The sequence below is a fragment of the Ischnura elegans genome, chromosome 1 (genome assembly GCF_921293095.1).
Source record: "Ischnura elegans chromosome 1, ioIscEleg1.1, whole genome shotgun sequence".
Classification (NCBI taxonomy): domain Eukaryota; kingdom Metazoa; phylum Arthropoda; class Insecta; order Odonata; family Coenagrionidae; genus Ischnura; species Ischnura elegans.
The window spans coordinates 131,435,828-131,449,174 of NC_060246.1; the positions used below are offsets into that span (position 1 = coordinate 131,435,828).

Sequence of the window (13,347 nt, forward strand, 5' to 3'; positions counted from 1 at the left end):
CCTTGTCAACATATCCCTCCCAGCCAGCTCATTATAAGTCATTGATGTAAGCTGGAAGAATGAAATAATGAATGTGTGTATTGGTGGGCTGCTCAGCCTTTTCTTATGGGTTTTAGGACCAACTGTATAGCAAATTCCATTGTATGTTGGATGGTATTATCTCTGGACAAGGAATGGGTATAAAGAGTATGAGTGCGTGTTTTGTTCTTCTAAAAAACTTGTGTCATGTACAAATAAGGTGTACACATAATCACGAAATAGATAATACAATGAAATGTCTTTGTAGCGAAATCCTACAGGCCGCCGAAATACGTTAGTTAAACTGAAATGTCGTTATACGGGACGGCAAACAGTTTCCTTATACCGAATATTTCATTACAGGGGTGTTCGTAATAAAGACATTTCACTGTATACTGTACAATTGGAAACAGAATTAATGTAATTTGAAATCGTAGAAAGTGTTTGCAAAATCAGCTCAGATCGTATGCCAAATCCATTGTAAGTTGTACCAGTAATTACTCTGTGGCTGTACCTGTCATAGAGTGGGGGTCTTCTGCATTCAGCTTCCAGATACTGCATAGGATGGAGCACAAATTAATCTTGTGAACCCATGGTGACATTCCAATTCAATGAAATATTATTCTCAGCATTCTAATTTCAGATCAAGCTAACAAGTGGGTGAAAAATATGGAAAAAGAGAATAATCTTTCAGTTATTAAGCTGTCAAACCCTACGTATATGAGAACCCTGGAAACTTGTATTACTGTTGGACTTCCTGCATTACTTGAGAATGTAGGCGAAGAAATTGATGCTAATTTGGGTAATATTATTCCTTTTATGTGCCTCCTTAAAAAGAATGAATTATCAAGTATGCATTAGACATAAATTAGCATTATTAGAATGAAACAGCATTCATTATGAAAACAATATTTCTTTCCTTAGAATCACATTAGACCAATCCTTGAAGTGATCTATACGTATCATAATCTTTCTAGTTAGAATCTCTAAAATTATGTTAAACTTAAAATATACAGAATCTTGTTGGCCTCACTTTGAGGCACATAAAATCTTTACTGTATCATCCCTCTACATTCTGAATTTAATGGTATTCATAAAAAAACATATACATTCTCTCCAGAAAAATGTATACTCTGACTTAGAAAATGTCTATTCCTTTAATGTGAATGTTACCTGATATACCATTCCAATTTATTCATCAGTGTACAAATTGTATTGACGAAGCTTATACCATTTACTAGCCCTTATTGGTTCTTTTGGCCAATAAAACTATTATTATTATTGTTAAATATATGAATTTCTGATTTTCAAATTATTCCAGAACCAATATTGCTCCAGCAAACTTACAAAGAGGCTAATATTGAATATTTAAAAGTTGGTGAAAATGCCTTGGTTTATAGTCATGATTTCAGATTTTATATCACCACTAGGCTAAGGAATCCTCATTATCTCCCAGAAGTTGCAGTTAAGGTATGTATCCTGATATGTCTTTTAGTTATTTTCTCTTTAATTAAATTTACTATGTACTTACTACTTTCTCTTTATTTGAGTATCCCTTGCCAGGGATTTGAAAGGTGAGTCACATGTAAATTTTAATATAGATTGTTCAATAAATATTAGTTATTTTCTCTTTAATTAAATTTACTATGTACTACTTTCTCTTTATTTGAGTATCCCTTGCCAGGGATTTGAAAGGTGAGTCACATGTAAACTTTAATATAGATTGTTCCATAAATATTATTGTTAATAGAGGACTACAAAAATTGCTTGTAACCCTACCTAGCAGGCCGAGTCATACCCATTGTCACCTCCAGAAAAATTTAACTAATGGAATTGTTTGCGGCCACACTTAATGCAACACTGACAGCCCCTTTCAGTTTTATGTACAAAAATATCATCAGAAATTAGGCTTAATTTCAGTTCTGAGAAAGTTATGATAAAATATATGCTGGGGGGTAAACTTTCTTGGAGAGAATTTCTCTTGAAGTGAGGGTAGACCTCAGAGCCACCCTGTTACTAGGATGATCCAATTGTGCTCTCAGCTAGATTCCCTGGCTATGCCCATGACATCAGCATAAGAGCATGACCTGAAATGGAGCTAAAGTTTGGTAGCGATGCATTGATAAGTATGTACTAAATTTTTCATGAATTGATATCAAGTGTTGGACTCGACGTATGGGTACCTAATTATGTAATGTAACTCGACTCCCAACACAAATGTAACTTCACGGGAGTTTGTTGTGACTCCGAAAAAAATGGTACAAGGCACAATGTGATACAGCAGATAAGCACCAAGCTGGCACGTACTCGCTACACGTATTGACAGGCCTCTCACCGGGAACTACCCAAGCAGCATAAGAATATTGAAAAATGATTTTAAAATTATTTCAAATGATTTCAAAATCAAAATATCATAAGATGGCAAAATTCATGACTTTTTCAAGATTTTAAAATAATTTTAAAATAATGTATTAGGCGTTGCTCTTTTTAAGTCTTGTACCATTTGATCTCATTTTGTTGATATTATATGTATTCTTGGATATACAGGAAGTAATGGCTTATTTTTGCCAAAATTGTTCCTTTTTTAATTTCACAGAAAAATAATTATATGAACATTATTTTAAAACAATTTCAAAATTATTATACGCACATTTTAAAATAATTTGATAATTATTTTCTAATCATTTTAACATAATTTTGAAATAATTAGGTCATTATTTTGAAATCATTTTAAAACGCTCATATAAATTTCCATTGGTACATATAATCTTAGTCATACCAGTGTGATAAAATAAACCAGTATAAAAATTATCATTCCTTGGAGGTGAATGTGGATAACTGTCAAGTAGCTCTACATAAAACAAGTAATACGGATGATTTTGGAGACTTTTTCTACCAAAAATGAATCCCTTTTTTCAAAAGTAGGTTTGAATTTCGCCGTCTTGGAATCCGCAAAACGGTATTTTTTGGCAGTTTTCCATAATATTTCTAGAAATTTAAAATAATGAATTTACCGGAAAAATATCCCAAAATGAAGGCATATCATCAAAAAATGGACGTTGAATGATCCGAGAATGCAATCAAGGAACACCTGAAAACACTCTCAATATGTGCTTTATTGTATACTAAAAAGGGATAACGCCAGAGTATTTGACTACTATAATCACATCCGCTTTCTAATCCAAACACAGACATCTGATTTCGAAGCTGTCAATGCGTCCATGGTAATGGTGGGCATTCCCTGAAAGCACGCAGATAAGGAGATTCTGTAATTCTCACGATGCTTGAACTAATTCCTTCGAAATATTCACGCATGTTGACACTATAGTGTCCTACAGGATACTTGTTAGGTGGGAAAAATTTTTTTTTTACTATTTCTGGCACAGTTCATAATTTCAAACGTGTTTACTTATATCATATTAACATAACAATTAATCATTTTAAAAAGAGGCTGAATTAGTTACAACATATTTTAAAACTATTTAAAAAATTATATTTCATAGTTCATACAAGAGTAGGACATGTTTTAAACTTATGTTAAAATCATTTTGAAATGATGAAAACAAAGATTTGTAATAAGCTGTTATGTTCTGTTGAAACAGAAGCTAATATGTTTTCAAAATTATGTTATAGTCATTTTAAAATGTTCTCGCAATATATTTTAAAATAATTTTTACATAAGATTTTGCTACTTGGGTAACTTTACTCTGTGCACCCATATGTGGCCCACTATCGGCGAGCCCGAAAATCATCTCCATGACTCACACAGGGGCGCCACGTCAAGGTTTCATCTATAATTTGATGATAATGCCTGATGGTTAATTTTACACATGAAATTCATTTTATATCGGCAGTGCCTCATATAAATAGTTGTGTATGTATTCAAATGGCTTTGCAAAGAATACTTGTGGAGACTGGGATCATGATCACAATATGTTTAATTTTTTCTAACTTAAAATTTGATGAAAGTGCCATAGCGATGAACCACCCATAAAATTTCAACTACCAAATGTCTTATTTAAGAAATTCATCAAATTTCTTCAAAATGGTGAAATGTTTATAATTATGATGAAGCTTATTTGTAGAGGTCTGTGAAATTCACAAGACGCAATATCGCGAAAGAACGTGAAATCGGCAAAAAAAAAGAAATTTTGTGTTTTATGTGATTTTAGGTGAATTAGCGAAAAAATCACATCTAATGATAATCTATTAAAGCCTAAGCCTTCATTGTTTAATGCTGCCGACGTTAATTTGCTCTATCTCATTACGATTCCAAGGTCAATTGGATTGTTTAGTCTTGCGCATAATGCATCCGCATAATATCGTGCACTGTAGTGATTTCTCTGCCAGAATTTGCTGTTAAATTTATCACAGCCTCTCTTATTGATTCCTATTTATCAATCCTGAAATATTTAGAATGAGACACTTTCTCACCTGAAGAATTAGATATTATGAATTAAAAAGTTCTGAAAGAAATTTAACTAGGCCGCGGAAATATAAGCTCAAGCGCGCGGCACGCGTCAGTGCCGAGCAGTAATTCCGGTGACTCATCGCAATGCATTAGGCAGCGTTATTGGATAACGTGTAGCAGGAAAACCTTGAGTATGGGTGTAACAATTCTGTTGACTTAAACACGGCCGCTGGCTGGGAAAGGGCCTTCATTTACGGCACAGCCCACAGCGTGGGCGGCCTGAATTTCATGGTGTCGTGATGTGAACAGCGGCCGGCAAAAAGTAGTTTCGTCAGAAAGCGGCCTCAATGTAGCACTTTCTGTATTTCACGCCATAGACGGTGCACCGCCGCACAGTGGGGCCAAACCCCACTTTAGACGGACAAAAGTCAAAAACTTTTACTAACTACCCTAAAATATTAATAAACATGTTTTAGAGACCGAATTAATGAAATCCAATGCTAGGTTTTCAATATTTTCGATTTTTAAATTTTTTTAAATCTCATTACTTTTAGAATTTTAAATGTAACTTGATTAGTTGTAAAAATAGATTATATATAAAAGTTTAAAATAATAAAAACAAAAAAGTTCACGTCAATAATCCTAGTGGTCAGAAAAAATCTGATATACAATTTGTAAAATTGTTTTAGCAATATCTTTGAAAAAACCATCATGCTTAATAGAAAAATAAAGATTTACTCTTAAGTTTGCATGTACCATTTTCCAATGAGCAAAGAAAGAAAATACTGCATGGAAGAGGTAGTTTCAACTTTCAAAAATAAAATACAATAGAATATGGTTTATTGCTTTTAGAGAGTGAAAAAGTACTGAATTGGCATTCCGGATTCGAATAAGTACACCTCAGTTGAACGGAAATAACTATTTCGAGCACTTCATTCACGAAAGGGTGGGAGCTTCGGGAATGGCCTCTCTACATTTCAAAAATCTCAGCTCTTGTGTAGTAAACTTCACCGCTTGTGTCTATGAGTAGACAAAATATATAATGCAATCAAATTTGATTTATTACAAAATAATAATATCTTAATGGACACTGTTTATATTATAGTTTACCTGTTGCTATGCGGCCATAGCGGCCGGATGGATTCCCTTTCGGCTTGTCATGCATAGCTAATCTTTTATCATAAAACTCTTTTTGCAACTCGATGGCAGTTGATTTCTTTTACATTATTTAGCTCATTCTTCAATTAGTAATGTATCTAAAAATCACGTTACGATTCCGTCCGATTATATAACTTTTCTCTAATTAAATAAAACTTTTCATCGTGAAAAATCAACGACGTTCCATTCATGATAATTAATTTCTCCACGGCTATTTTCTCCAAAATATAAATAGTAAAAGCAAAGTTATATTTTCCATACTTATTCCAATTGATTGCAAGTTAAAAAATATAATCAAAAGGGCCAGTGTACTGTATTCATAGTTTAAAATCGACCGTCCATTTAGGCGTCTGCGACTGCGGGACCAGTGCTTCGCTTTTCTCTCACTTTGACACTTATTTCTACGCAAAGATGAACACATACCAACCCCTGAAATACACTGTTATGCATTTCAAGCATCCTATTATCCAACCTAATATTTTAAAAAACCCATTTCAAACTTTCATTTTTGGACTTTTGTCCACTTAAAGTGGGGTTTGGCCCCACTGTGCGCCGGGCCGGATTGAAATGGGCACCATGGTGACCACGGCGGCCAGAGAAATACTAGAAAGTATTTGATATTCGAGATCTCGAATAGTTATGCTAGAGGTACCGTCTCGAATACCTCGAATACTTTGAATTTCGCATCATACACTGTCGCACGCACGTCCTTGGTAGTTGACTCAGAAAAATGTAGAGGACTGTAGTCCTTTAGTGCATGCAGCGCTGTTTTAGGCAAGTTGACGAATTAGATCAAATTCGTGGATAAGAGCGGTGAAAAGAATTCGACGTGGGGAACCGAAAATTATCGGGTGAAAAAATCCGAAAATCCCCTGTTTCCCCCACCAGGAGAACCTCAGTGCCATGGGATAGTTACTATATAGCAAAATTCCCAAAATCCTCTACCCCCTCCATCCATCAGCCCTCGGCCCCTCCTCTGACGCTTTCCTCCTCTCCGAAATCAAACTAAAGGCCCCAGCTCATGCACGGTTCGTATTACGAAGACCATATATCAAAACCTTCAAAAGAAAATATCAAGTTACAGGAGAATGATAAAATCGTGTTTCACCCTTCCCTCTTTCTCCCCCACTGACCTTTTTCTGCCTACCTGCTTTGAAGACCCCAATTGCTGGAGGTCAACTCCTGCATGAGTCCCATATTAGCCCAAAATATGTCTAAAAATGACTTTCGGAAATTGATATTACATCTTTATTGGATTGAAGTATTAGTAATGTGCGTGTAATATTAAAAAGAATAAGACCAAACACGATGTATTTCTGACTTTATTTAAGCATTTTACGCAGGAAATAATTGTACGACAGAGACTTAGCATTCTGGCAAAACGCGATAACGCAAAATGCATCCTCGCAGCTGAGCTTCTCGGAAGTTGATGCAGTATTTTTTTCCGAAAGCATATATCAAGTTACAATTCATGAGTTATGCTATAAATCTCTATTGTCACAGACGAAAGGATATTTTCTCAGGATATTTGGTTTCTCCCTGCTAGCAATTCAAATTCATCTGCTTATCTCGTGAGAACTTCCAAAGATTGACTGAAAATAATTGAAGAACAAGAAAATCCGGTGGAGAAGGGCGTGTATTTAGCAAAACGCCTCGGATTGTCTGCTAGCACTTGACGGTAGGAGTGAGGGTAAAGTGGGCTACCTGTTGAAAATAAGAAGTTGTATGAAGCCGAGTATCAGATCGGCATGCCACTGAAATGGCGTTTGGTAGATAAAGAGTATATACATCAGACAGAAATCCATCATAGCAGTGTAAATGCCGAGATGGCATGCAATCATTTTTTCGCAAGGTGGTGTGTCCCCTTAGGATATTTGAAAGAGATGTTAGTTGAATCAACCATATGCCCAATTTTTTTCCATAAAATTAAAATAGTCCACCAATCAGCTGAATTCCAGTTTGAATCCTTCAAAGGAAATCTCAATTACTCGCCAAAATCCTGGGTTTCCTGCTGCATAGGCAACCTAGTCAAACATTTCCGCATTCATCGTTTTTTTTTCGTCCCCCCTGAAAAACGATGGATTGAGGTTCCTCTGTATACCTTTTTATTTATACATTCATCAAGGGAAATAGAAGAATAACATTTAATATGCTTTACGCAATTCTAGTATTCGAGGTATTCGAAATTCGAGGTATTCAAATATTCGAGCAATGATTTAATATTCGAATTCGATATTCAAGTTTGAGAAATCTGCTATTCGACCCATCTCTAGTTTTGAAGCATTCATGCAAACCATTTTTCTGTATCCATGATCACGCAGCTGCGGATGTGTGGTTTTCGAAACCTGTACTTATATGGAGCCGTAATAATACGAGTAAAACCTTGTTATCACCGCTAAAAATATCGTGGTCTAGTGAAGAAAGCTCACAATGAGTCCGGGAAGCACTCTTAAATAACATAATAAGTGCATAACTAATAGCACATTGTTTATTTTATGTAAATTATGGACTTTACAAGACATTTAAGTGAAAGTTTGTGTTTTCCGATTATTCTTGCCGTCTCTCCCCATCAATACCCAGGATAATCGGGAGAGTGCTTTTTTTTTATTACCCAGTTACTATCAAGTGGCTAACTATCTTCAAAGTGTTTTTTCTGCTATTCTTTTGCATCGTCGTAAAAAATTGAATCAACTGAAAGTGAGAGCCCATTATTTTTTTTCTCTATACTCAATGACTAATAATTAAACTAAAAGCGCCATAAAAATCCTCCTCCATTCCACATTTATGTTACATATTTCATTGTTTTTCATTTATTTGTTGTCTTATATTAGCTTACTATTACCTTGGCATAAATCCTTTAAAAAGCAAATTTGGTGCTCTAATACAGGGTTCACATGTTATCACACTGTAGGTTTGTAATTATTAGTTTAAAAATACTAACATATTTTCATAGCTGTAATTTTTATTAACTAGAATTAAAAACATCCGTAAGTTTTTTTCCATGACTCAATCTTTCATGATGAACATGGAGTACATTGATTTGATCACTCATGTTTCTTCACCTTTCAGGTAACATTACTGAATTTCATGATTACACAGTTGGGACTTCAAGATCAGCTCCTTGGTATACTAGTGGCCAAGGAGAGGCCAGATTTGGAAGAGAAGAAAAACGAATTGATAATTGAAAGTGCTACCAATAAAAAAATGCTGAAAGAAATTGAGGATAAAATACTTGAAGTCTTATCTACATCTGAAGGAAACATCCTTGAGGATGAAACAGCTCTACAAATTCTGTCATCTTCTAAGGTAAGTTACTTCAAGTTAGTTGAATGTACAGTCGGATTTAAAAGTATTGCAACGAATGAAGCGGCATCACTTTCACCGCAGTCTGGAAATTTAGTTTTGGTATTTTCTATTTACCAGTGGGAGGGAAATTTGAACAATATTCCCATCGCTCGCAATATTATCATTACAACGTCATTAAAAGGAAGTGTATGTGGGATATGTGCAATGTTTATTACCATATAAATTTTGCAGCTCTTGCTAGATAATAAATCCACCTCCAGAACGTCAATTTACTTTCGTAAATTGGCTGATCCGTCAAAGTATATTTTCTTACAATTACAATTCTTACAATGGTTAGGATACAGAAATATTGCGGGGCCATTCCATTCAAATTCATGCAGGAGATGTGGGGTCACCATCGTCGATATTTCTGTAAAAAAATATTCATTTGACCTTCATATATGATTTAATGATCATCTTTGGTTTGGTTTTACGGAAGTTATGACATTAATTTGAATTTTTGTACTCTAGGTCCTCTTTACTTTAAAAAAATATTCATTTGACCTTCATAAATGATTTAATGATCTTCTTTGGTTTGGTTTTACGGATGCTATGACATTAATTTGAATTTTTGTTCTCTAGGTCCTCTCTGAGGATATACAAGCAAAACAGGAAGTGGCTGCTAAAACTGAAGTTGAAATAGATCATGCTCGTGATGAATACAAGCCAGTCTCTCATCATTCTTCTGTGCTATTTTTCTGCATATCTGAGCTTGCAAACATTGATCCAATGTACCAATATTCGCTGGTGTGGTTTATTCATTTATACGTCCAGGTGATTAGTTTAATCATTACCATAAACTTTGTTCTTGTGAGGTTTTGAAACAAGTTTATTTTCCTGATGTCATTTATTATTTTTCAGTCTATCATAAATAGTGAGCCATCAGAGAAGTTGAATATTCGACTTGATAATTTGAATACTTATTTCACAAAGAGTATCTATGAAAATGTTTGTCGCTCATTATTTGAAAAACATAAACTAATATTTTCATTTGTTCTATGTGCTGGAATTATGGATTCTAAGGTATGTTCATTAAAACCTCTTTTAGCAATAATTGTCATAGACTTAACTAAGCCGGTTACAAGTAACTCTGTATCTGTATGAGATCCCTTGAGATCTGTCTTATGAGATCGTTTTGGCCTCATTTGGAAAAATCATTAATAATAATAATAATAATTTTATTCACCTTGAGAAATGGTGTAAACTATATTAGGTGTCGTCCAATACAAATTACAAATGTATAAAAATACATTCTGTGTACAAACACATTTCACAATCAAATATCATTAAAATTACATTCAAAGTACTCATCTATAGAGTAAAGGGGATATCGCAAGGGCCAAACCCTTAATCTCCTTTTAAAGATAGCAACATTTTCGTCTTTAATAAGGGCTGGTAACCTGTTGAATAACCTGATATTGACTTTATGGAACGAGTTATAATTTAAAGACAACCTGCAATATTCAATGTTCAAATTGTTTCTGTTCCTCTTACAATAGTTGTGAACATTAGATCTATGCGTATAACAGTCAAGATTGTCTTTGACAAAGTAGAGTTCTCTAAAAACATACAAGCTGTAAACATACATGATGTCCAGCTGTGAAAAAAGTGGCTTACAATGATCACGTGGGTTAGCATTACCAATAATCCTTATTGCTCTTTTTTGGAGCAGTACTTGTTTGACAGAAGAAGCATGCCCCCAAATTTCAATGCGATAGTTTATATGACTCTGAAAGAATGAGAAGTACTGAGACCTTAGATACTCAATGGGAATCAGGGATTTCAGTTTTCTTAACATGTAAATTGCCTTACTTAACTTTGTACAAATACAATTAATATGGATATCCCATTTTAGTTGTGAGTCAATCTCGAGCCCTAGTACATGTACAACATTGGTATTTTTTACATTGAGACTGCACATCAGTTTTTGAGTTTTGTCCATGTTCAAGACAAGACCATTACTATTAAACCAGTCAAGTGCCTGCATTAGGACACTATCCCTTTGCGCAATTGCATCACTTAAATTATTGCCCTTTTGTACAAGAGTTGTGTCATCAGCATAAAGAACACACTGTGATGCCTCGTTAGCTGGTAAGTCATTAATCATGATGATAAATAATAGAGGGCCAAGGACTGAGCCTTGAGGCACTCCATATTTTATTGAATGAGTTGCAGATCTGTTCCCATTTACATCCACCAATTGTTTCCTATCTGTTAAATAAGACTGCATTAATTTTAATTCAACTTTTGGTTGAAAATTCATATATTTGGTTCTTTATCAAAGTTTCAAATACCTTTCCCAGTATTGGAACAATAGATATTGGTCTATAATTGGAGATATTGTCTTTGTCACCTTTTTTATGTGTAGGAACTGTTCTAAATAATATTAATTGATTGGGGAACCCTTAAAAGACCACAATTGAAGGGAGCAGTCAAAGGCTCAACAGTGAATTCAATAGTGTCTATTACAAGTGAATTAGATAGATCATAAATGTCCCTCCTAAATGATTTTTTCATATTCTTAGCTGTATTTATAATATCACGAGGAGTGATGGATTTCCATTTAAAATTCAGGTTATTAAGGGGAAGATTGCTTATGAAAGTATCAATTCTATTCATGCCAATGATAGAGTACAACCAACAGTAGATATGATTTTTTCCATGGATTCAATAAAGTAATCCTTTGCCTCTTCTGAAGTGAACTCGAAAGTTTTGTTACCTTTAGTTTTGCTTACTTTAGAATTGATTACCTTCCACAAAGCCTTGTTTTTGTTGTTTGAACTCTATGAATAGCCCTGAAATGCCTTTCTTTTAGCAATCTTTACTGAGTTATAATAATGCTTCCTTAACTTTACATGAGACTCCGTATTCACCATGCACTCACTAGACCTGTAGGAGCAATAGGAGGCAAGCAGTTCCATCACAAGCTCATGAAGTTCATTATTGTACCAAGGATTTCTAGATTTTTTAGTTGGATGCATATGCATCAGCTTTTATGGGAATGGATGGGATTTGGCATTTGGCACTATGCAGTGCCTAACAACTGACTGTGGTCTCGGAGCACCTGGACTTTCGTTTATTGTGGGGTGTGAGGCTGTATTCTAGGCAAAAGTATTTTGTCTGGAATACAGCCACATTTCGAATTTCTGCTCTGAAAGTCTACCTCTCTGAGTTACTGCTGTAAATTATTTTTATTATTCATGTCAATGAAATAGAATTTAATTCATCCATACTTAATGTTATAAAGCCCAGCTAATTTGTAGGTTATTTACTCTCAACACCATTTGGAGACTTATATTGAAGTTACAAAAAATTGGAAAATTATATGCCACACCTTGCATTAGTCAAAGTGGATATTAATTCCTCATCTCTTTAAAATTTGTTGCTATTATAATATATAATATTTTTATTTGTCCAGAAGATCATATGTTACAGTGTTATACATTACATAAATGTAGGACTAGCCATAGAAGTTAAGCAAGCAAAATACAGTAAAACTTTGTTTTACGCCCTTTGATTTTACATCAAGTCTCTTTTTTACGCAGTGACACTCAAGACCGGCCGGAAAGCATAGGGAATTGCAATGGCAAAACTTCGATTTTATATCTTTTCTTTATTTTATGCAGTTTTTTGATATTGCACTGCATAACCTGAGCCCCAAGGAGGCCGCTAATTTTGATTTTACGCAGTCGTCTTCTGACATCGCGCAGGACAAACTCAGTATTGAAGATAATTCTGACCTCAAATTCATCTACTTACCGTCTAGTTTCGCAAAGAATAACACTGCCTACTGTAGGGTTCAATGGACTGAATCAAAACATAGGTATTGTATTACAGTAAGCATCGAACAAAGCTAGAATGATAGCAGCGATGGAGCTTACTATTTACAAACCATGTTGCTCCAAATCATGTTCCCACGTAATTGCTTCATTTGTTCTGTATGGTAATTGCATATGATTGCGCAAAATAAGTGATAGTGCTTGCCGCTCTTTCTTTTTTACTCTCCTTAGAGTGAGGACCTATCGATAGACGACTATTCTCCATCAAAGACACAGCCGCGACGCAATCGATCACTGATTTTTGCCACAAATCGAAAGCATACAGAGGAGAAAACTTTAGTTTTGTGCCAGCAAAGTTTGCTATTTTAATTCCTTGCTTTTTTTTTATTTTTGCCTCAAGTTTACTGCTTGTAAAGACATTGTAGAGACATTGTTTGCTATTTTAGTGATTGCTGCCAAAACAAACTCCCTATTGATAGTCTAATTATGCAAGAGAAGGCAAGAAATTTGGACCTCACACTAGGGCTCTATGAGATGGTTGGGCAATTTCAAAAAGAGTTAAAACATTAGCTACCATGGTGAATGTGGAGAAGGGAAAGTAGATGATAACTTGGTTAGCAAGTGGCATCAAATTAA

The 13,347-nt window shown here is 34.6% G+C and overlaps 1 protein-coding gene across 1 annotated transcript in view; it reads left to right on the forward strand.

The window, feature by feature from the left end:
* LOC124169976 (dynein axonemal heavy chain 3) overlaps positions 1-13,347 on the forward strand; it is a 227,678-nt gene that overhangs the window by 185,108 nt on the left and 29,223 nt on the right. The window contains exons 51-55 of the mRNA XM_046548676.1: positions 662-820; positions 1,340-1,488; positions 8,657-8,893; positions 9,515-9,706; positions 9,794-9,955. Of these exons, the coding sequence (XP_046404632.1) occupies positions 662-820; positions 1,340-1,488; positions 8,657-8,893; positions 9,515-9,706; positions 9,794-9,955 (899 nt within the window). The remainder of the gene's footprint in view (positions 1-661; positions 821-1,339; positions 1,489-8,656; positions 8,894-9,514; positions 9,707-9,793; positions 9,956-13,347) is intronic.